At 41.4% G+C, this 22,884-nt stretch overlaps 2 protein-coding genes across 6 annotated transcripts in view; one reads left to right on the top strand and one right to left on the bottom strand.

Annotated features, from left to right (window-relative positions):
* Window positions 1–30: 30 nt before the first annotated feature.
* Window positions 31–6,998, bottom strand: LOC131669436 (phosphoserine phosphatase). Of its 4 annotated transcripts, XM_058944299.1 has the most exons (7): window positions 6,825–6,998; window positions 5,937–6,138; window positions 3,102–3,242; window positions 1,350–1,484; window positions 996–1,141; window positions 758–919; window positions 34–660 (listed from the first exon to the last, which is right to left on the bottom strand). In XM_058944299.1, the coding sequence occupies exons 2-7, from the start codon at window positions 5,969–5,971 to the stop codon at window positions 572–574; spliced, it is 708 nt and encodes a 235-aa protein (XP_058800282.1). In that variant the 5' UTR covers window positions 5,972–6,138; window positions 6,825–6,998; the 3' UTR covers window positions 34–571. The 4 variants fall into 4 exon arrangements, with proteins under 4 accessions (XP_058800285.1, XP_058800286.1, XP_058800283.1 ...); XM_058944302.1 differs by lacking the exons at window positions 5,937–6,138; window positions 6,825–6,998 and adding an exon at window positions 4,654–4,674 and having other exon boundaries at window positions 31–660; XM_058944303.1 differs by lacking the exons at window positions 5,937–6,138; window positions 6,825–6,998 and adding an exon at window positions 4,229–4,608 and having other exon boundaries at window positions 31–660.
* Window positions 6,999–11,710: 4,712 nt separating this feature from the next.
* Window positions 11,711–22,884, top strand: part of LOC131669477 (G-protein coupled receptor Mth2-like) — a 66,165-nt gene continuing 54,991 nt past the window's right edge. For both annotated transcript variants that reach the window (XM_058944366.1, XM_058944365.1), the window contains exon 1: window positions 11,711–13,116. In XM_058944366.1, the coding sequence (XP_058800349.1) occupies window positions 12,252–13,116 (865 nt within the window). In that variant the 5' untranslated portion in view covers window positions 11,711–12,251. The remainder of the gene's footprint in view (window positions 13,117–22,884) is intronic.

The raw sequence follows: 22,884 nt of genomic DNA, 5'->3' as shown, positions 1-22,884 counted from the left end.
TATTTAAGCTGAAAAAAAATTATAATTTACACATAAAAATCTTTCAAATGTGCATGTCACTTGTAAAAAAGAGATGTAACGATCGACATTACAACTTGTACATTGCATCAGTGCAGTCGCGTGAATATAAAATAAATAAGAGGTTACTTTGTTAAGTGAACGGTTTTGTTTTTTTGTTAAATAAAATAATGCAAATATCATAAGTGTATATTTTATGTAACTTTTGTAAAAAAGAATGAAATTAATTAGTTTATTGCGTACGGTATTTTTGATATAACTATCGTTAAAACTTCGAACTTCACCGACATTGCTACAGTAACGTACGGATGCTTTTACTTGAGCGCGCATCCTATGCAATAAAAATTGTTCACTATATTTCAAAAATACTGTCAGTAATATTTACACTTCTGTACACAAAAAACCGTGTAAAAATAGTTTCATATTCCATATAAAAAAATATCTATGAATATTTTTCTCTCTGGATTTGATAAAACACGCACTCATACCCTTAAACAAAATTTACACATTTCTTCTTTTCTCTTTTTGCATGCACTATATAATCGCTCTTTCCTCATAAGGCCGTTTCGAGATCTTTGAAGTCCGTGATAAACCACGGCGCGTGTGCTTTCACGCTCTCTCGGATAATGTTGCCTCCGTATCCTGTAATAAAAAAAAATCACGCATCATTATGATTCGGTTGCGAAACTTCTACTTTATTCATATCAAAGTTAGATCAAAATTTTTTTCGTAAGCGTACCGATAAAAGCATTCGCCGGAGGGCAAGCTTCCAGATCTGTTGCGCCGTCGCCGATATGTACGACGGTTTTAAGGCCTTTTTGTTCCTTCAATCGCCGAATCACTTCAGCTTTACCGCCAGTCTGAGATGTTGGCTCGTTTTCATCGAAGCCAGCGTATTCTCCTATCAAATGTTAACAATCCTGAGCAAAGTTACGAGATATTTACGCGTTTGCAAAGAATAAGAATGAAGAACATACCATTGAAAAAGAATTTAAGTCTGTTAGCCCTAATGTTCTCTTGTGGTATATTCAGCTGTGCAGCCACAGGTGAAATGAGGCAGTGGAAACCACCAGATACAAGAAACACTTGTTTCTTCTGATCTTGTAATGTTTGTATCAACGATCTGAAATTAAGAAAAAATTAATAAGGAGATGCATCATATGTTGAAATTGAAATTTTGCTTTTCAATTGGAAAAAAAATTCGGTCTTCAGCTGCTATTTGAATAGTCAGTAGCGCAAATTAAATTCAGTTAAGAGTGTAACGAATGGAGAAGTCAATGACTAAAGACAATGACATTTACCGTTTGTTAACTGAATTTTTAATAGCTTACTTAATGCCGGGCGTTAACTTTGGTGGGTGTGTGCGCAGGAATTCTTTGATCTGTGCAAGGCTTGGTTTGATTATATTTAGCCTTACAGCCAATGACTGTTGAAATGTCATATTTCCTTGCATCGCCTGTCTCGTTCTGAAAAAAAAAAATCAAGCCACATGTTACTCAAGCATTGCATATATTTCAATTCACGTGAATGTAAGTTTCGATCAAGTGTGTATAATTAGACAGCACAGACAGAAAAACCGTACAAAGTTCAAAGAAGTCGGCAGTTCATTCGCTTTAAGTCGAGCAATTCACCGTGAAATCAAAGCACAAATAAAGCACCGATTAGATTTATGCTATGCATGAATCTTCGTTGCTTAATAAGAAAAAGGAAAACAAATGTCCGTGAAAGCATTCACACGTAAACATCATCGTTGCACACATGTGGAGTTTGTTGACCTACTCGATATTAAAAGCGCGCACGTCGTACGAGCCTCCTGTAAGCGCGTTTCCTCTCTATCTCGATTTCTTTTTCACCAGCTGGCTTTTCTTGTTTGCTCTTCGTTTAAACTACAGCGGCTTGCGTCGTGTGCTTCATTTCGACGAGCAGCCTTCCGAGTACGCGTTGGCTTCGCAATGCGCGTATTTCGATCGATCGTTCTACGATTTGCCATCGTGCGCGCGCGATTATTGCCGCTATCGAGAAAGAAATAGGCAGGTGGAAAGTGCGCGAATGCCGATTTGCGGAGGCGTGCTTGTGCGCAGCATCGCTGGAATTTTACCGCGAGTACGGTCGCGCTACGTCAACCTTTCCTTCGGAGATTGAATGAAATAGCAAGTTGTCCGAAGGGCATTGAGCAGCCCCTGCCCTCCCGGCCCCGATTGTTCTCCAAGCTAACGAGCGATTTTTACGAAAGCACGTGAGACGCACAAAAACAACGGTGCTGCGTCGACCGTCTCCAATTGTTTCTGGCGTAGTTTCACGCCAACGCGCAGCATTACCCGACGGAAACTCGCGAATGCCACTCGGAACATTTATAAATGGACGATCCCCAGCAGCGTGAAGCAAAGTGGCGTGATCGAGCGGAGCGTTAAGCGTCTTTTGTCAGCCCCCACCCCATTTTTTTCGGGCACACGGATATACGGGTTTTTTCCATGTTTTCGGCAACTCTTTCCCGGCACATAAATCAAGGCTCGCCGGCTGGGGTCCCCCGCGTGCGGCGCGGAAAGATACGCTCGTCTCTCTCTCTCGCGCGCCTAGAAGATCGAGGCCTATCATCGAGGTAGATCCGGCTGATCGCGCGCGTGCATTCGCTCTCCGGCGAGTCATTGTAAATAAGCGTCAGCCAAGCCACGAGCACATAAATACGAATTACATCGTTATCAAAGCGCAAGGTCACCATGAAAAAATAAAGTCCTCTTGTTTCTTTTTTTTTCCTCTTCTTTTCGATCAATTGCTATTACGATCGGCTCTTCGGTCGTTCCGTTATATTATTACGCTCGTCATGTTCAATGTGCGCGAAACAAGGCTTCTACGAGAGGCTGATGAGCATTTGTATATAGCTGAACCAGCTGTAGACGATTTTACATTATTTTTCTGGCACGCTAGAGCTCCGTTCGAGAGTTTCCACGTTTATGAAAAGAGAGAGAGAGAGAGAGAGAGAATGGTCGTTGTAAATGTGAGCATCCGAACAAAAATTTCAGAGTCACCGAATAAGAGCGATCGCAAAGGATTCCATCGAATCGACAAGGAAAAGTTGAACTCACAGACTGGCAACTTGATCTCCCTTGCCGCAGAATTTGGCAAGCTCGTCAATGCCTTCCTCCTGTATGACGGTCGAGTCCACGTCGAAGCAAACAGCATCGGCGAGCCTCCAGACCATTTTCACTTCGTCAAGGTTCGCCATCCTGGAAGAGAAATGTACGTGGTCGAAGTTTGTTAGCGGTACGAGCTTGACTACTAGTATACCGAAACTGCCTTGATTGTTTTACGCCGCGAGAGAAAGACGCACGCGATGAGCGCGTTTGTGCAAGATTTACAAGTGGGGGAAAATACCCAATCATTTTCGATTGTTCTCGTTTCTTCTTCGTCCGCGTCAGTGTAAGCGACTTTTTGTTTTCTTCGCGTGGGGTTTATTTGAGAATGTGTCTCGTCTATCTGTTGTGATCAACGAGTTCCGAGTATTCGCTGGCGGATGATTGTTACAATTGATCGGGATGATATCACCTCCGATGAAGATTAATCGCGCGAGATAGTATTTTGATTGTTTTAAAGCTCCACGACTCCAAATTGCTTCCCGATGAAAGTAATGCAGATATGAGCAGATGGTTAAGTTGCCGTGAAAAACTTTGATTAACTTTGAACATTACTCCAACTACAATTTGGTATTTTTAAAAATACCTTGTCAAAAATATCACCCTTAATAACGTGTCGCAATTCACCAATACATTTTCGTCAAGGTCAACAACAATGCCCTTTGAATAACGCAAAAGAAGGAAAATCCTCTAAACACTAAATTCTTCAATTTTTTTTTATCGTGGAAGACATTTAATTAACGCTTAGTAGGTCACACACTGCACTCACATCAGTTCGCAGCAAGATAAGCCACTCCGATGACCTTGGGAGCGGTGAGTACCGTAATTTCATTGTCGCGCTTAACCTTCGAGTCGAATCATCTTGCAAGATCAATATTCGATATTGTTGCTCGTCTTCGCGACGAAGCGACAGCGAAAATATCCTAGGTATTTCCGGTCGATTAGATGAATGACATAGCCGGACGACTGAACATTACGCGAGCAGTATAAGCTTGCGAGCGGAGAGAACATGTTTCGGCGAGCAGTGCATAAGTGATAGGTGCAGCGAAGGTGGAAGGGGACACGGATCCAAGACTTGCCTTCATGGGAGAGCTGTTGTTTCGCAGTCGGATAATTGGCAGCCGAGCAGCTTCAACGCGCGCGTGTGCGTCAATTGCAGATACCGCGAATATTGCGGCGCTCGACGCAAAAAAGTTTTGCGCGAGAGCGACTTCGACCGGCCATGTGACGCGTCACGTGTATTCTCGTAACGCTCGATATACATGCTCGTATATACGTATACGCTGTATTATCGCGCGCATGCGACTTGTGAATTTTAATCGAGACGCGTGTGAGTTGTAAATGTACAGATCGATTTTATTTGTCGCGAAGAGACGAGAAAAAAAAATGACGAGTATACGGATAAAGCGTGCCGATATCGAAGTTGCGCGAGTTGCGCCTTTGATGTAAGCAGCGTGTTACGTTGAATTTACGACGGTGGCTAATTTTATCGCTGAGTACGTACGATTCCGTAAGTTTGTTGCGGCTGTAAGTCGAAACAAGTAGACAGCCAATCAGCAAGACTGAGAAACGTGATTGAAGATTAGTTTGAATTTATCATTTAAATATGCGTGAAATACAGCAATTACCACCGACACGCTTGGCGACGTGACGCTGCAATTGCACGAGAAAAATAACAACCGAATATAAGCAATTTGAAATGTTCGAAGCAGCTATTCGACATTACGATCAATGTGAACGCAGCACAATTCACTATGGTAACGATAAGCGCGTGTATCCCGAAGGCGGCGCGCGTTCGACTCATTTTATTGTTGCAAGTGCTCGCACACAGCGAGTCGAGTGATTAATTCGCTCCCAGGGGGGGTCATGCCCCCACGCTTTTCCCGTTCGTCGGTCGCGCGCTGCGACGGACGATGCACGCATACGCTCGGCCGGTGACGATAACGCCGACGTACACGTAAACTTTCGTAATTTTTCTCCGTTCACCCGTCATTCGGAAATTTTTCTCGCGCTCGAAAAGAGAGAGAGAGAGAGAGAGAGAGAGAGAGAGAGAGAGACGCGGATGATGATGGCATTGTCTGCGAATGACAGCGTTTGGGCATTATCGTCCGACAGTTGTGTTTACGTTAGTGTAATATGCCGAGACATACCTCTATTTCCTCTCTGAAGCTGGACGAATTATATGAAATTTAATTTATTTTTAAGGATCTATCTTTCGAAGCATTTTAGGGTACAATTATTCTACTGCACGCGATCGCGTGAGACGTGCAACTATATTACAATGATACGGAGACGAGAAAAATCGATCAATTACACGATACCCAAGGAAATCTTATTACAGTTTACGTAACAATTTATTTTCGAAAAGCATGTAACGCTTCGTGGAGATGAAAGATCCAGTATGTGGCGCGTAGGAGGAAATGCTTCGTTGATCGGTTCGCGATACTTTACTAAAATTAAGACTACTGGATAAGTTCTTGAATATCGTAAGAACTATTATTGTTTTCTTCGTCAATTTATTTGCATTCTGGGCGTATTTATAAGGGAGTACACGCTAATTCTTAATGCATTTTAAAGGATTCGTCTAGTTAGTAGTCTTTCTTTAAATGTTCTTAGTGAATTCGACTTTTTTGTTGACCCGTGTTAAAGCAATGCGGAATATCGAGAAAAGAAATAATAAAAAAAAGACAGAAAGCAATTTCAAATAACAAGGCAAAAAGTAGTTGGTCGGTAGACGAGGTAGTTGCGCTATATCTACAGTAGAACTACAAATATTGTAATACTTGCCTCGAGCATTCCCTCGTAAACTTTCCTTTCGTCATTTTCCTGGTAATTGCAAATGAACAGCTTCACAATGATTTGATCAGCGTCGTTTTGGCGTTGAAAATGGAGATATGTATACAGTTGCTACTATACTTGTATGTACCCCGGTAACGTGATTAACCGGTTTTTCACGGACAATTTTTTTGTCTACTACCAGAGAGCGAACCTGTCAAACCAAACGAGAAAATTGGTTAAGTGCATACTTCGCAATCATTTTCACGCAATGTTGAAGTTTCGTTGCTAAGGCGGCAACTTTTTAATTAAACACATTTTTACTTGCGATCGCTGCGCTACTTGACTGTCGGCGTGACTGTCGAACGGAACCGCAAGCGAAAGAAAACTTGTTGAAAACAAGCACAAGAGCCGATTAGAATGTTCACATGCCAGCTGCCGGGTAATCAAGCGAAATAACCTTTTATTACATCGAAACAACCGTGCGATCGATGTTTTTCTTGTTGCTCCTGTATTATCTCCCCTAGCAATTTACGATGCAATTGATGCAACCAAGAGTGTTAAAGCGGGTAGGGCCGACGCAGTATTGGTTTATTTCTGAATATAATTATTCATATCGCTTGATGAAATTAGAGCAGACGATTGCGAACACTGAATAACCGAAGTAAGTATTATACGATGTTGTATCGTGCGTTTCCATTTGAAGAACAACGTACAGCCTTGTAGACAGTAGACATAAAGCACGATGAGAAATGGCCAATGGTTCCATTAAATTAACGTGCACGTGCGTGCGTACGAATGGCTTGGGCTCGTCGAGTAAAAAACACAGTACGCGCTACGAAACACGTGTACCGATCGTGACAACCTGTTGCCTTTGAGCTCTACCTTTAGCACACTCACCTATATACGAAATACTTGCGTATCTCGACACCGCGTTCAACTGGGCACTGCACTTATCATCGTGTGGATCGACTGGCGAGTACGCTTGCGATAACGGCGAGGCTCACGAGAGGGACGCCAAAGAACTTCTGACTCGGCGAGCCGCTCGACAAGCGTAGTTATAAGTATTTTCAATCGTGCCACTCTCGGCTCCATATGGAGACCGTACTGTATTCTATCTCGCTCTCTTGCTCTCCCTCCCGCAGCCTCGCTGTCTATCGTGACGGTCCGTGACGTCGACGCGCGGCGCGTACATTTGAATTAGCGCGTGTACTGGCCAAGCAATCGCTTATCGATGCGCGCGCTTCGCCTGTTTTTCACGGACGCGCGCGCGCGCTCGCGTTATCTCCTCGATTCCCGACGGATATTTCATTGTTGAATAGTCGCGCGCTTTCGAAACACGCGATTGTGCTTATGCATACGTGTGTGCGTGTGCGCGCGCGCGCGCGTGTGTATGCGTGGCTGGCAGATTCACAGGGAATCGGTTCGCGTCGATGTGCCTTCGTAATAAAGCAGATTTTTCCATCACGCGATGCCTTTTGTTGATGATCTTTTGCCTTCTCCTTTACGCTTGCGATTAGGTTTTTTCAGCCGCTGTTACGTGTGCTGTGGCTTGTTTGTTGAAGGGATTTGGATTTTCGTGGCTTGCGTCAGAGCGATTCGACCAGATGGTTTGCTCTACGTCGGTAATAATGGAAGATCGGAATTGCCTGATAGAATCCGAAAAATCAAAATATTAGTTTGGAGGTTAATGCAAAAGTAAACAATCTATAGTCATTTTTCTTAAATATTATATTTTACATGATAGTACAATTCACTATCGTATAAATGAAAGAATAAGCTGGGAAAATTATCCGATTGATATAATTACTTAGACATACTTGTTCCACGCCGAATATTTTGACCTATATTTCAATTAATTACGATGCCGTCTAATATTGAAAACGTAAATGTATTATTAAGGTGTATTCATATTTTTATATTTCCCATTTTCGTGAAATATAGTTAAATATAATCTTACAGGTAAGTGTAAGATCGAACCCTAAGTGTACCGTTCACTCAGAAATTGCCTTTTTATCGTGTTTGCATTATTTTTCGTCGGCTTTAATCTGTGAAAGTTATCAAACAATCCACCCTCTTCAATGCCAATCAGCATCGATTGGCCTTACATATATTTAAGCTTCGAGGGAGGTCTGATAATAAAAAAGACAAAGTATTATACTTATTGGATAAACATTCGTGTAAATATAAAAATCCGCATGATTATTAAAACTATAACCTTATCTGCATCCATACGCTCGGTAAATAATACTACTTTTACTGTTGAACCCTGAAATGTAATAATTTATTTCGAGTTCATGATTTAGTAACTTAGCGAACGAAGGAGGCTGAAAAATCAATGAGGAGCTTGAGGGCATTTCAATTTTTCGCCAGTCGATGTGCAATAGCCGAACGATTGATTTTAGTTGGGATACTATCTTATATTGAGATCTTAACTTCTGTTATGTTAAATTTCTATTGAACTGTTAGCTCTAACTTGTCACTAATTAATTAGATTATTATATTGACTATCGAACAGTGCCCGTGCGTATTTATTGTCAACCTCGTCGACCTTATTGAAGAAAGTAGCAGTTAAGCGGTGAAACTACCCAAGGTTCAACAATCAGGTTGACCAAACCGTATCAAATAGATAAGTATGACGTTTGATTAAAGAATTAAATAATAAACGCGAGTCTCGACCGATAAGTTTAAGACTCAATAGTATGAAAAATTCTTTTTTTTTAATTCGTTCTTTGTAGATCAATCTACGATGACTTCAAATCAAAGATTTAAGGAAAATCCATTGTTCGTTGTACACAAATATATGTATTGTGATAGACTAGCTTATCTCTAATTCATGGTAATGATTTATTGTTAAGAATCTTAATTGCACACATATTTTTGAGAATATTATAATTGAGAACTAAAAACTAATATAATGCAAGCTTGGGAAACTATCGTTACATGTACATTGTAGCGGAATATATCTGAACTGATTTGGTTTTTCCAATAGCTTTAAACAAAAAAAATTTAGTAAATCGGTGAAGCAGAAATATTAACAATGCTGCAGCCAGTCAAATTTTTAGAATCTATAGCGCTTGTCAGTATTCAGCGATATGTTAACGATACTGAAAAAACTTAAATATACTTTGGAAAAGAAGGTCTAGTTTCAATTCCTAAAAAAATATATTCGGTAACTCGTTTTGTTTTCATTTGAAGGCATCAAAAGACTTCAAAGCTTTCTTTTATCAAATTCTTGAAATCTAACAGCAACAAATAATAGGTGAATGACTTTAAATTTATCTATTCAACAGTCATTTTCACTAATATTTAAATGATGTTTCATTTAAAAAGTATAATTGGAATTAATTATTGATATTGTATGTCAAGAAAGCCACAAATAACGATGGAATCATAATAAATAGATGCGGTGTAGTTCAATTGCGGTTTAAAGAATATTCATCATTAATCCTTTAATTGCAGTTATACCTTCCAACCGCATGAAAAATTAGATTAAATTAAAATTAAAAATATTTTGTCAGGACGTATAAATTAGTTTTGCTTTGATTTTGTCCCATAAAAATACTAGATACTGCAAACATGATTAGTATAATTGGAAAATACTTGAGAAAGCGTATCTTTTTTCTATTTGAAATTATCATACATACTGTCATGAGTTTCTAAGATTTTTTTGAACTTGGCACAATCGTGTAAATTTGAGTGCCATTAAAATACAAATAGCATTGCCATCGCATTGACAATACTTCATTTTATCGCAGACGATTTCCTAAATTCCAAGAATAATTCAATGTAACACTGTAATTGTGCGATGAAAATGTCAATAAAATTTGAGCAACTCAGTTTGACAGTTGTTTTAAAAAATCAAACGTTTCAAGAGGATTGTACAATTTTAATTAGTTTGCAATCAAGAAGGATACATAATTAAGCATTCAAATCTGATCGAAAAAAAAAAAATTCAAATAGCATTGCGAGCGAAGTCTAATCAGCAAGTGCAAATTTGTGGAAATATGAATAAATTTTCCGTCTGCTAATCAGACCCCACTCGAAGAACTTTGAATCAACAAGACAGCGTGCTCATATAATCTGCGAGCAAATTGGCTAACGCGAGAGAGCATCGGGAGGGCGGTGGTGGTACATTTTTCTCCAACGATTAAGAAAGATGTCGATTGTCAAGCACGCGTCCTTGATAAGATTAAGCGTCTTCGGACGCGCACACAACTTACGTAATGGATTTGGTGCAGCGGTAGCAGTTACGCCAATCGATTACAGCGGCTCGTTTTACGAATTGTCCTTTCACGGAGTTAATCAACTGATTGAGCGCTCTTGCGACGTGGCACAACAGACATTGGCACTATCTCGAGTAAACAAACGAGAGGAAGTGAAGAGAGAAAGATATTGCTGTCGAGCGTCGTATAGAAATTTATATTCGTGAAAATGTATACGGGTTAGCAAAACCGGGCACGGAACGACAAGATTAGTCATTTTGCGGCATGACACTAGGCAATTAGATAGCTCGCGTTGACCTTAAACTACTTTTGCTAATTATCATGTTTGTTATTAATTCATGGATTGTTCAAGATTCACGTCGTAAAAACGCGGGGACGAAAAAGTCTGTTGCGTGTCGTGCACCATTTATATATAATTTCCTGACGTGTTATTCTATGCTTTGGACGTATTCTTTTTTTTTATTTTTTTTTTGTTTTGTTTGATACGCGTTTGAAAAAATTATCCCGTGATAGCCAGTTACTTTTCCAGTGTAAGTGAAATTAAAAATAAATGCAAAGCATTATAAAAATAAATCTTCATAATAACTAAGTGTGCAAGCATAATTTGTCTCTAAAATAAAAATTGAATACAATGCCCGGACGTTAAATGGTTATTTTTTAGTAGAAACTCTAATGAAATTAACATCAGCAGCAATCGATTTCGCCAATATAGCATCTGGTCGGTAAAGTCAATCTCTCTGGTATGAGTAGTAAAGTGGTGCACTCTGTTCTTCGGCGATTCGTAAGTCAATGCTGTCTCTCTCTCTCTCTATTCGTGCCAATATAAGACGGTAAAACATACAAACTCTTATCTCGATGACAGCGTCGGATAAGAAATCGCACTCGCGACTATCGGCCGGCCGTGAGTTATTTATACGTGCGAAGAGATCCATCCGCGCGGGGGCCGCAAAATATTTTCGTTGACTTGATGAATTATTTCGGCGCAGCAAAGCTTGCAGCGCTTCATTAAAATGTCTTCCGGATTCTTGCGCTTGGTCATTTTTATTTCGGTCCGTGTCGCTCGTTCTGATCAATCGCTCGCTAATCCTCATCAGCCGTTTCGCTACTTTACTCTTTCTCTGCCTATATGGAATATTATCCGGTGTGAGAATTATCTCAAGATTCGAAGTATCCCCGGGGGTCTGTAACGGAGAACGAATTCGCGCAAAGCGAAGCGCAAGCTTGCGATCCCGCTTTCTGGTGTTTCTCCGCAAAAACGCGCTCCTCTCACAACTCTATATCTCTGCTCTTGTGCGCGTGGATCGGGCCACAGCCACACACAGCCTGACGCGCTCCGCTCGCATTTTTTATTTCCCTCCCCCTATTCGCACCCGCAGCCGCTACGAAACCGCGTACCGCTGGCGAGGGTCGCAGTGTGCCAGTACAGAGGTGTGCAAGGAGCGAGCGAGAGAGAGAGAGTTGCGCGGACCGGCAGGCGCGCAAGAGTTCTCTCTCTCTCTCTCTCTCTCTCTCTCTCTCTCTCTCTCTCTCTCTCTAGGTATTTGGCGGGAACGTGGAAAATCGAAGTGTTCCCGCTGCTGGTGCGCTTTAGCCTCAGTTGGTCGCGTGCCTCCACCGGGGGCGGTACATCGTCGACTCCTCTTCGACGCGCGCGCTCGAGCGTTCTCTCGTCCCGTATCCCGTGTCTCACGGAACTTCCTGTCCAATTAGTCTCGCCGCGCTCCCACTCTCGACGACGCGACGACAGGAGAGAGAGAGAGAGAGAAACAAGTGGGCGCTCGCGCGTCTCAATTAGCTAACTAGTGTCGCGGCCAGCCGACGTCGTTACATTAACGCCGCGGAAGGATGTACGCGCGTGTCGCAGCCTCGTAATTCCGTTGCGCCGCAGGGAACGATTAGCCGCGACGTGTTTTATCGCTCGGCCCACGGCGGACGCGCCACCGTGCATGTGAACGAGAGCGATTGTCCCGCGCGCTCGCTCTCCTTTTGCTCTGGCCCCCTTTATCTTGTCCTCCGGCGAATCTCTCTCGCTCTCTCGCCCGATAAAAGCGCCCAGCGAAGAATCGCCACAAGTCGCCGAGCGAGTCGCGCGACGATCATCATGAGAGGCGCGTCGTTGTGGTTCCTCTTGCTCCACCTGTGGTGCGTCAGCCGCGCCGGCAGGACCGAGCCGGACGCGGCGGCGGCGTGTCCGCCGAATCTGTCGGTCGCCATACCCGACGACGAGTACGACATTCTGCAGGACGGCCGCCTGATTCACCACGCTAAGTCGCGCTCTTACCCGGCAAGAAGCCACTGGCACGACGGCAAAATGCGCCGGGGTTGCATCTGCCACGTCTCCGAGTCGCCCTGCTTGAGAAAGTGCTGCGACGCCGGACAGTCGGTGCTGACGAGCGCGAGCCCGGACGATCCGGGCCACGAGTGCGTGCCAGATCCAGATGCGCCCAAGACGATCGGACTGAGCGAGGACATCGTGTCGAGCGGGATGCAAGCTCAGCTGGAAGCCCGGCCTGGTCTGCACGACTGGTTCACCCTGGTCGAGAGCCCGAAGTGCGCCGATAACCACTCGGCCATGCTGCTCAATCCCGTGGACTACCCGCAGGAGGACAGGTACACCTTGAACGAGGATGGCAGCTTGTCGGTCGCGGTACTGGGCTCGCTGCCCGTCGGTAGATTCTGCATGGATCACCGCGTCAATACCACCTCCGAGATCGCCGTCATCACCTGCCTGTTCACCGAGGAGCACAAAGCCAAGGAGGAGGAGGACAGAATGGATTCTTTTCACACGGTCGGCTACGTGTTGTCGCTTCCCTTCCTAGCCGTCACCTTCGTCGTCTACGCCATCATACCTGAATTGAGAAACATCTATGGTAAAACTCTGATGTGCTACGTCATCTCGCTGCTATCGGCCTACATTTTCATGGTAGTCTCGAGCTTCCTCGAATATCCCGCCTGCATCGTTATCGGTGAGTACGTGATTCCACTGGTGTCAATGATTGATCCTGTGCCTCATCTTTTTTTGCTCGCGATCTCTATTATTTTTTGTTTGGCTTCGGCCCTTCGTCGATGAGCGACAGACGGCAAGAATAAAGAGTGACAAAGAGAGAAGGGGGGTGGGGGTCCACACGAAAGATTGATGAGAATGGCTCGACCGTTGGGCGAGGTAAACTTTTGGAAAAAAAAAAGCTCGAGCTTGCGGGGTTTGTAAATTTGTCAACGGTCGCGCGCTTGCGTCTATCACAATGACGCGTATTCTATTTTTCAACGGCACGAGATTGATCGTCGCGCGACAGTCCAAACACGACGCGCTTCACGTGCTATCTGCTGGCAATTTCTATATTTGATTTCTTATGTAGATTACACGAGCGAGCACGCGTGAGCGCGACGCTTTATCGGTTCTGTGTACGCGCGCGTGTGTGCCTGTATTTTTTCTTTCGTCGGAATCGCGAGCGAGCAACACTGATATTAGTTCCAGCCGGCGATAGCTTTTTATATGTTTACGCGCGCGGGCGTCGAGTTTTAATCGCACGGCTCTTGGTATGTAATTGAAAATTGTGCCGCGCGCCAGTCCATTCATGAGCTATCGCAAAGCTATTCTCACGACTGCACGGCTAATTAGAGACTACGACGAAAATCGCCAAGTCGCACTCTCGAGTGACCACGGACGATGAGCTTTCACGCGACCCCAGCCTTTCACAATTCGGTAAATCTTTCACGAACAAATGCGGAGACGCTATACATAGGCACACGCGCGATCTTTAGATGTTTGTACCAGTGTACCACAGGCGCTACCTATAACACTGTTCTATTATTATCATCATGTGCGTATAAACTTTTTTAAAAGGGCTTACTCAAGCTGATCGTAAATAATAGCTTAATTTAGATACATGTGCCAGCCTTAATCATAGGAATCCATACGTCTTGTTTCGCCTTTCCTTCTACGTTATTATCTTAAGATCATGCTTGTTTTTCTTTAAGCGGCGAATCGATGAGAGATTAGGAAATACTCTTGGCAAACTCGCTCTACTTCGTTCGGAATACGTTTGCGCGTACAAATTATTAGTTATTATATTACGAGAGATTCTTGTTTTTGCAATCTCACCGTTGACTTTTCGATGGGTCGCGCACGGAGTCATTGCAAGCATATACGGCAATTAGTTAGAAGACACGTATCGTCCATTAGCGTTGAAACATGCAAATTTGAGGTGAAGAGAATTTTCGTTCGCGATAAAAGTGTCGAATAATTGATGCACTCCGCGCTTGAATATGAATACGCAGACATGTATATTTAACATCAAAAAAATTTTCAAATCTCGTGTATGTTGCAATTAAGCCTGCATTAGCGTCCGCAAATTCGATATTTAATCTACATGTAAAATTCACTCGAAAATGAAAAAAAAAAAAAAGCAAGAGAGAAGGCCAACTATGTTTCCAGCGCATAATGCCATCAGCACTGTACCAGAGTTTAATTAAAAGGCTAAAAAATGCCGTTAATCATCTCCTAAAAATACAAAAAAAACAAGAGGTGGCAAATCTCCTCTTTCTTTCTCTCGCCATTGTCCGTCGAAGCCTATAAACACCGCGAGAAAACCAACAACCCGTGCCCTTGTGTTTTAATGGTTATTTTTTTTTTCTTTTTTACGACGCACCCACTCGCAGCGTGAACGAAAGTAAGCTTCTAGCTGGAACGAAAAAAGAGAAAAAAAAATGAAATGTCCGACCAAGTAATCAACGTTTCCCCGCGTAATTTCTTATTCCGGCTGTCGCTCATTTCACCGTGGCGTCGAGCTACATTCGATTCGGGAGAAAGGTTAGATGTATGTGCATCCGAACGCGGGACAAGGGCGAGCGAGCCCCGTGGTCACGCGAGGCTTTATATCGCGGTCGCGCGTGCGGAGCACGCGGCGCACCGAAAAATCTCACGCCGAGCCGCGCGGCTTGTCACGTCTACGCGAATTTACATGACGGCAAACGCCCAAGACGAGACCTCTTTCGCATATTTGCGCACGAGAGCCGCGAGGAATCGCCGTCATCAATTGGCCGCCAGGCGGACGTGTCGACATCGCCGAGCAGTCGCGCAAAAGTCGACGCGTGCTTGACGAGCTTTCTCTTGATTTTTCGGTACTGTCTATAATTCACGCCGCCAGCGTTCGCTTATAAATGTCTCGCTTGAATAAATCGCTGCTATCACGCTCGTCAATCTCACAACAGTAGCAAGTGCAGTGTACGCCATATACTGTACCCTTTTTAGAGCGCTACTAATGTCTGGTATATATATACACCTGTAGTTGAGGATATGGCGTTCGCGCGAGCGTTCCACGTACAGCGCTTACTTGGGAATTCAATGACTGTTTCGGACATAAATAAATCTTGTCTCGTTACTTGCGCCTGAATTTCGTTTGTCGTTTTTCTTTTGTCGATCGATGCTGCCTGTATATCGCATGCTTTGTTACGGCAAAGTGGGAATTTTGAAACAGGGGAGCTTCGGGCAAACTATGACGATGATTTTATGATTTTTGCAATCTGAACGCTCGAGAATTTCCCATCGTAAATGACGGCTGCGCCTCCGCCTGAAACATTTTAATTTTAGACGTCGGCGTACTTGCGCGCACGGCACGAAATATGGGATTATTCATGAGATGTCGCGCGCCGTTCAAAAACGCGATCGTAAAGTAAGAGGTCTCGTGGACACAGGATAATATTGATTTTTCGTGTACTCTGACGTACTCCGCATTCATTATTCACGCTAAAAAGTATTTTCTCAATTGGTGTGTTTATATAAGCACAAGGGATGTGATAATTATTTGTTCTGGATAACAATTATTATAATTCCGCGGAAAGTTGCGAAAATTGTAAATTAGGCAACTATTTTCCATCGATTCTATTTTGAAATGGCGAAACGTGAGAAAATGCAATTCCGGAAATTCCGTAACCGTTATTCTTTACGAAAATCTCGATCGTGCTATTTTTCCGAATGAGAACACCCCTATATATATGTATAGCTACTGAATACGCTATATCCCGGGAGAAAATGCAATGTTTATAAGTCCATCAGGGAGAGCTGAATTCGATCCCGTTGAAATGAACGATAATAGCCCATTTTCTCGTCACCTTTTCTCCCGCCAAATTGACTCGGTTCTCATAACGTTTTGTCCGGGATTGAGGGAGCTTGCGATACGAAGTCGATGTTTGCGCAATCATTAGAGGTTCGAGAGAGATTTGGCACTTCGTCAGTAATTGGCAGAACCTCGAATGCCTGCGCGCGCATAGGTACGAGCGTCCTTGACGATATCGGATAAAAATAATAACGACGCATACAACGCGAATCCCAGATCAATTCAATTAGTTCGGCTAATAAAAAAGCAGAGGTCAAATTGCACTTCCACTTTTTCGCGCTGGCGAAAAAATTCATTGCGCCCTAATTAAAAGGGCGCGTGGGTCGTCGGCATTTGCATAAATTACAAATGCCCTCGGGGTCGCAAGGCAGCACCGTGTCTCTCTCTTCTCTCTCTCTCTCTCTCTCTCTCTCTCTCTCTCTCTCTCTCTTCCGCCAAGAACGAAATGCAAAACGCTTTTTCGATAATTCGTGGTTGGTGCGAGTGGCGGAGAAAAACTTTCTTAATTGCCAGCCAATCGTCGGGCTCTGAACTTTCCAGAATGTTTAGTCGTTACTGCAGCTGAAAATCAGCAGTAAAAGAAAAAAGAACAGGGAAGACGATGGCTTCTTCTTTTGCCTCTTTTTTTTGCCTTATCAGCCTGGGAGAAGTCGGCCAGTGGCGAGAAAATACAGGCACGGGAACCTGCAAGCTCGTTCGTTAAAGTGGCCCGGCAATCTCATTTTCACGCGCCAACGCTTTCGGAGTTAGTTGCCAACTGTTGGCCTTTTATTAATCTAGCTTCTTCTTTTGCCGCGTGAGATATCCTGTTAAGCATAAAGCCAGAGAATTACTATGTTCTTTGGTGGTTTGCGTTTTTGTTGAAAAATTAATGTACGTAATCCGTTTAGGAACAATGTCCGTCGTGAAAGCCTCCCATTGTTCCAACATTTAATTTTTTTCGTTACTTTTTACACATTCATTGTTTGGGAAATCTTCCAAACTCATCTACGCGCATACCTTTTCCATTCACGCAAGAGTTTCCTGCGCAAAAAAAAAATGAAAAAAGCTTTTTACGTAAGATGATTGCTCTGAAGCAGGAACGAAGAGCTTTCTGTTGAAAAGTGATTATTAAAACTATGGGAAATAGGGCAACAGATTTCTCATGATGCAAGATTTATTAAACATTTTGATAATTAATAAGGCCAAGTGAAATATTAAAAACTTTTTTTTTTATTTTCTATGATACAGCCACTCTACCGTAATTGCGGACTACAATGTACATATAATAAAGTAGACTCGGTTACCGATTGGACTACGCAGCACAACTTTCCATTAAATATGTAGGTGTCACTCTGTATGATATACTTTTTTCGCTTTAAATCTTGCCCGTTATTCTTTAAAAACTATTTGAAGAATTATTAAACGATAGCAAAATAAAATTGCTTTTTATATTAACTAAATAAAAATAGCAGTTTTAACGTAGTTTATATTAGAATAAAGTTTTCGTTTTTCAAAGCTTAACGTTTTATAAAAATATTGTCATATATGTTTGAAATTGAGTAAATTATTTTTATTAAAAAGTTCATTAATCTCGATTATTCAACAGGTATGCGCAAAATGAATTTAAAATATTGCGAATTCTGCGTTTTACTCCATATAAACCTCGTAGAGCTCTTGAATAATTGAGATGAATTGCACTGTTTCAAGGTGTTCAGATTGTATAACTTGAATTATTTTGTAATGTAGCGAATGCTGGATTTTGCCGCATTTGAACACAGCGGCGAGTTTGCCAGAAGACGACTTTATTTTATCTCTTTTTTTTTCATTACTTTTTAGCAAGTTAGTTTTCATTCGATCAATTATATTCGTGAATTATAAGTATATTTAGTCAATTATAATTATATAACACAACTTCGTTTCGTCAATGAAAAGCTTATAAAGACACGAAGTGTCAGTGATCTACTTCTGAGAGAGTGTACATCATTTATATGGGTTTTTTTGCTTCTATTGGACTTGAGTGGCAACATAAAAGTAAATTGTTAACTTTCACTCTAAATTTTTGATCAATAGTTTTTTCATATCTTCATATTGAACGAAAGTACAAGAAATATAGATATAAAAACCAGTGCGATATTTGGCGTCATAGACAAAAAATTAACGTTCTAAATCTCGTCAATTTTTTTTATAAACGATTAACTCTAAATATTTTCAAGTTACATAATAATATCTAAATCGAATTTCACAATACATTTCCACTACTTGATCGTGATCAACCGGAGTTCGTCTCAGTGACAATTGAGGCATCACCCAAATAAACGTAAAGCGATTTACCTATAGCTAGTCGATTAACAACTTCAGCTTCAACGCGAAGTCCGTCAGCGAATATTCGGAATAGCCACGATTCTCGAGCAACGACGGTGACTCAAGAAATTGTCATCTACACCCATACCTCAGGGATTTTATTCCACTTACGTCGGTCACGTAGCTGCGTTTGTCGGAGTTCGTTCTGGATACGTAGCGATGATTTCTTTCCAATTGGTCCTGCTGTCCCAAGATGGATGAGAAGCGAGGAGTTTCGGTCGGGATTGGTGGTTTTCATTAAAGACGACTTTCATGGGGTTTACGACTTGATATCAGTGGGTGTCTTGCAGAGTCATGTCGAGGAATTGTTGCCCGATAACGAGCCCATCACAGGCGTCGAGATTGTGGTCAACGACGGGGTGAGCAGAATCGGTCGTTAGACGCGGGAAAAGCCAAGGAAATGACAATCAGACCTTCGGGGCTCATCGCGCGATGCTTGCGACGCATAGCGCATGGCTCTTCGCTGAATTCTAAGCCGAGCCAGAGCGCAACGGGTTCTAGTTAATCAACACTCGCCCGAGACTCTTCAAGGGAATACTGCGCCTCGTTTACACCGGCAGCGTGGAGCTGCTCATGCTGGTGGACGCGTTTGGCGTTGACCAATTGAAGTTTATGTACGAGGAGAGCTTGTACAAGTCGACGAACGACGAGAATGCGCTGGAGTTGCTGACGCTCGTCGAGCTTTACGACGCCGAGAGCTTGGAGAGGTAGGTCACGGAATACGCCGTAGCTCACGCCACCCATGTGGTCGATAGCCAAGAATTTAACAGCATGGAAAGCTCGCTGTCGCATCCCACACTGCGAGGCTTTCGTGAACTCGTCCACAGACACGCTGCTTGAATGTCCAACATACGGGATTTCTATATCTTCTTCTGTAATAAAACGTGACTTTAACGTTGCACCTTATTGGGCAATATTGTGTCTTTTATTAAAAATTTTGCAACTTTTGGATGAAATTCAAACAGCTTTAGAATCTACTTTGTGAAGTTTGCATTTTTTCTACTGTCGAACTCAAGTCGGAAACTTTGCCTCAAGTATACAGTGAACATTTGCCATAAAATTACATATTAAAAAGTTGGCGCTGAAACTTGTATCTCCTTCCACAATATGCTTGGCCTCCATAAAACTTTTCATGTTTCGAATGAGTTGCGATGCTTCATTCGTTCCTTTTAATCAAATTATGATTGCATTCAGTTTAATAAAATAATCGGCGTACACTATATTAAGAAACTGGATTCGGCAAAAGAGATCAATATCGTAATATCAACGCGTACTGGACATTCAAAAACTGCTGCTCAAAAACTTCACTATAAGATATATAAGATAGGAGTATAAGATGAATAAACATATTTATTTATTTAAAATATCGATTATCTACGAAATGTGAAAATTTGTTTAACAGCTTATACTTCTATCCGATTATTGAATTAATCATTCTGTAAACAAAAATATACTCATATCTAAAATTAGCGTAAATTATTCAGTATTCAAAAACAGCGCATAGAATTCGATTCCAGCGCGCAATGAAAAGCAAAAAGACGATAGATCTGATGTATAGCAGATGTAGCTCAAATGATGCAATATAATAGTTCTTTGCATAGAAAACGCCAAGAAACAACAAAGCCATGGGTGTACGTTTGCTGATCATCGAATTCACTTTTCAAGGGTAATACTTGCACAAAGGATACGAAACTGATAGATCATCTAGAATTTTCAAAAACTTATGCAGCCGATGAAGAAGCATTCAACAAACGTCTGAGAAGATCTAAAATTTATCGCAATTCTTGTCCAGCCTATGGGCTGTATCTTTCGGATCATAAATTTTACTTTTCGGAGAATGGACAGTAGAACTCATCGATCAAAGTCACTATTGTATGTCTCTGAAAAATTCATAGCATAGTTAATCCCTATAAGCTTCGTGGCTTAAGCCGAGACGCAACCTGTGTCTATTTTACGGAATGCGCAATCGCAAGCTTCTTATCAATCCTACTCTTAGCCGCCACACTCTTAGTTTCCATGATACCACCTGATTGACAAAATACATACCTTACAAACGTTTTAATGTGCTGTAATATTTCTTTTTTACAAATAGTGATATAAACATATTACTCCTACGTATCTGTCGTTGTAACTAAAAAGAAATTTCAATTTCATATATTAAATCAAATTGAATCAGCGAAAAAGTAGTAATAGTAGTTAACAATTTTAATTTGTCATTCAAAATATATATTTTTTCAATGTAAATTGTCGGTGGATTACCGACATTGATAGTATCTACCTGGGGAGTTTCTTGTTTTCATCACATATTCCACCCATTTTCCAGTGTGACGTAACAGTTGTCTTAGCAAGGTGCATGTTTATAAAAGAGAGAGAGAGAGAGAGAGAGAGAGAGTGTCACGAAGTATTCCGAATTTTCCTGAAATTAGGCTCTTTCTGTGATTTAGTCGAAAGCTTTATAGATTTAGAATATTTGCAATGCAAATTGACACGGAGTATTACCGAAAATCTGAGTTCACCAGAATAGAATATGAGCAAGATACGTTGATAAATGGATATAATTTCTATAAATTATAGCAAAACGCACGCGACATTTAAAACGGGCGCTGTTAATTTGAAAGTCTAAGTACCGCATTGTCCAGTAAAGAGCCGATATGGAAATTCTGAAAGCTCTTAAATTCTTCCTAATGTTTTGCAGACGAGCATTTTCACGGAATATTGAAAGCGTATTATAGTTGATCAGTACTGCAATTATTAAAGAATATTATTCTACAAATAAAATACTTATCGTTAAGCGTTGTATAACTTATACGTTAAGAGAGAAAACGGATGTTTCCGTTAGAGTTGAAAAATTAGCTTAAATAATACGATTCCCGCAGGAAACGACGCGTTATTCCGCGATTAATGAAATCGTAAATCCATCGATACTTATACGTTGTCCACCACAGTCTATACTACAGCGCAGAACGTTCTACAAAGGTGAGCAGCCTGTACCGTGAGTCAAAGCACTGGACATTTACACTGGCTATTTAAAAGCATCTAATATGACATCTCAGGACAGGCGTTAAATTTATCATTACCCTTGCAGTAAAAGCGCCTTTTTGTTGAAACCATAAGGCAAAAAATTATCTATTTTAGACAATGGAACGATAAAATGGAAGGAGTCGATTCCTTATCAATCAAAGTGGCTACTGCTTGGCCGAAACAAATGATAATGGTAGGAGCTCAGTAATCATCATCGGTATTAGTTTCTCAATTATGGCACCATCAGTTAAAGATATTCCAAAGTTTATAATCAATTGCTTGACATCGGCCATAACCTTTGACGCCGCCTTCTTTGCATACTTAGCTGTGTCTGAATTACAAAATCGTGTTGGCATTATGCTTATGGCTCAAGTAGGCTTGTTTATGTATCCCAAATGAGCTTACGCCATAGTCTAATCAAAGAAAAGATTTTTCTTAATGTATGAATTTGCAAATCAATCGGTAACTATACATACTTAAGCTATGTGAGGTGGATATCCGGAAAAATTAACGTTCGCTATTTATAATTACCTGATATCTTCAATCGTCATTTGATTGACGATTTATTTAGGAATATAGTGGATACATTTTTCTTTAATGAAATTAGAATTAACGCCCTTGGGCATTTAAGCAAGTAGTGGTTTGAAAATGGAAACAAATGAAATATTTCATTTCTCACAGACCATCGTCGTGTCATACCTGTTTGCGGAAACTGAGTTTTTGCCAAGACTCGATTGCTTTGTTTTATATTATTTTCTTTCCACTTTATGAACATGTTTTATGTATCGAACAAGTTTATTAGTAATTTCAGTTTATTTTGAAAATCTGAAAAGCTAGCATTAAAGCTTGGCCAAGATGAACCAAACCAAAGCTGCTTCGAATTGCCAATTTCGTGGAGCTCTTCGAGTCATCGAGCTTTCTGACCTTGTAATAATTAAGAGCTTGAAAGTTCGGTTGACTTGAGAATCCACATTCTCTATTAATAAATTTAGAATTTAGTACTCGTGTGTCAATCACAATTTCTCTAGTTGAAACTATTATTCACAATGAGTAATTGTTAATAATTAAAAAAATAGAGAGATCCAAATTCTAGCTCTAATAAAAGTTTGGTAGAAGCTAATTAAAAATATATACATAAATATATACAAGGAAAATTTAAATAGTTTAAAATGTGTACCGTCTAGAACGCAAAGTCGTATAGAAGCGTAATGTGGAACTGTCGTGTGAAAAACAAGTACTCTTATTTTTACCAAT

This window comes from Phymastichus coffea, unplaced genomic scaffold, assembly GCF_024137745.1.
Source record: "Phymastichus coffea isolate CEN01 unplaced genomic scaffold, Cenicafe_Pcof_1.1 PCOF00093, whole genome shotgun sequence".
NCBI classification, from domain to species: Eukaryota; Metazoa; Arthropoda; class Insecta; order Hymenoptera; family Eulophidae; genus Phymastichus; species Phymastichus coffea.
The sequence above is the reverse complement of the archived record's forward strand: the minus strand, read 5'-3'. Positions and strand labels throughout refer to the sequence as shown.

What these genes read in the sequence shown, in the direction of transcription:
- LOC131669436 (XM_058944299.1), bottom strand. Translation starts at nt 5,971, where the DNA reads ATGACGAAAGGAAAGTTTACGAGGGAATGCTCGAG. An exon ending in TTTACGAGGGAATGCTCGAG is followed by an intron (nt 3,243 to 5,936) that starts GCAAGTATTACA and finishes TTTCTCTTCCAG; the next exon opens with GATGGCGAACCTTGACGAAG. An exon ending in AAGTTAACGCCCGGCATTAA is followed by an intron (nt 1,142 to 1,349) that starts GTAAGCTATTAA and finishes TCTTAATTTCAG; the next exon opens with ATCGTTGATACAAACATTAC.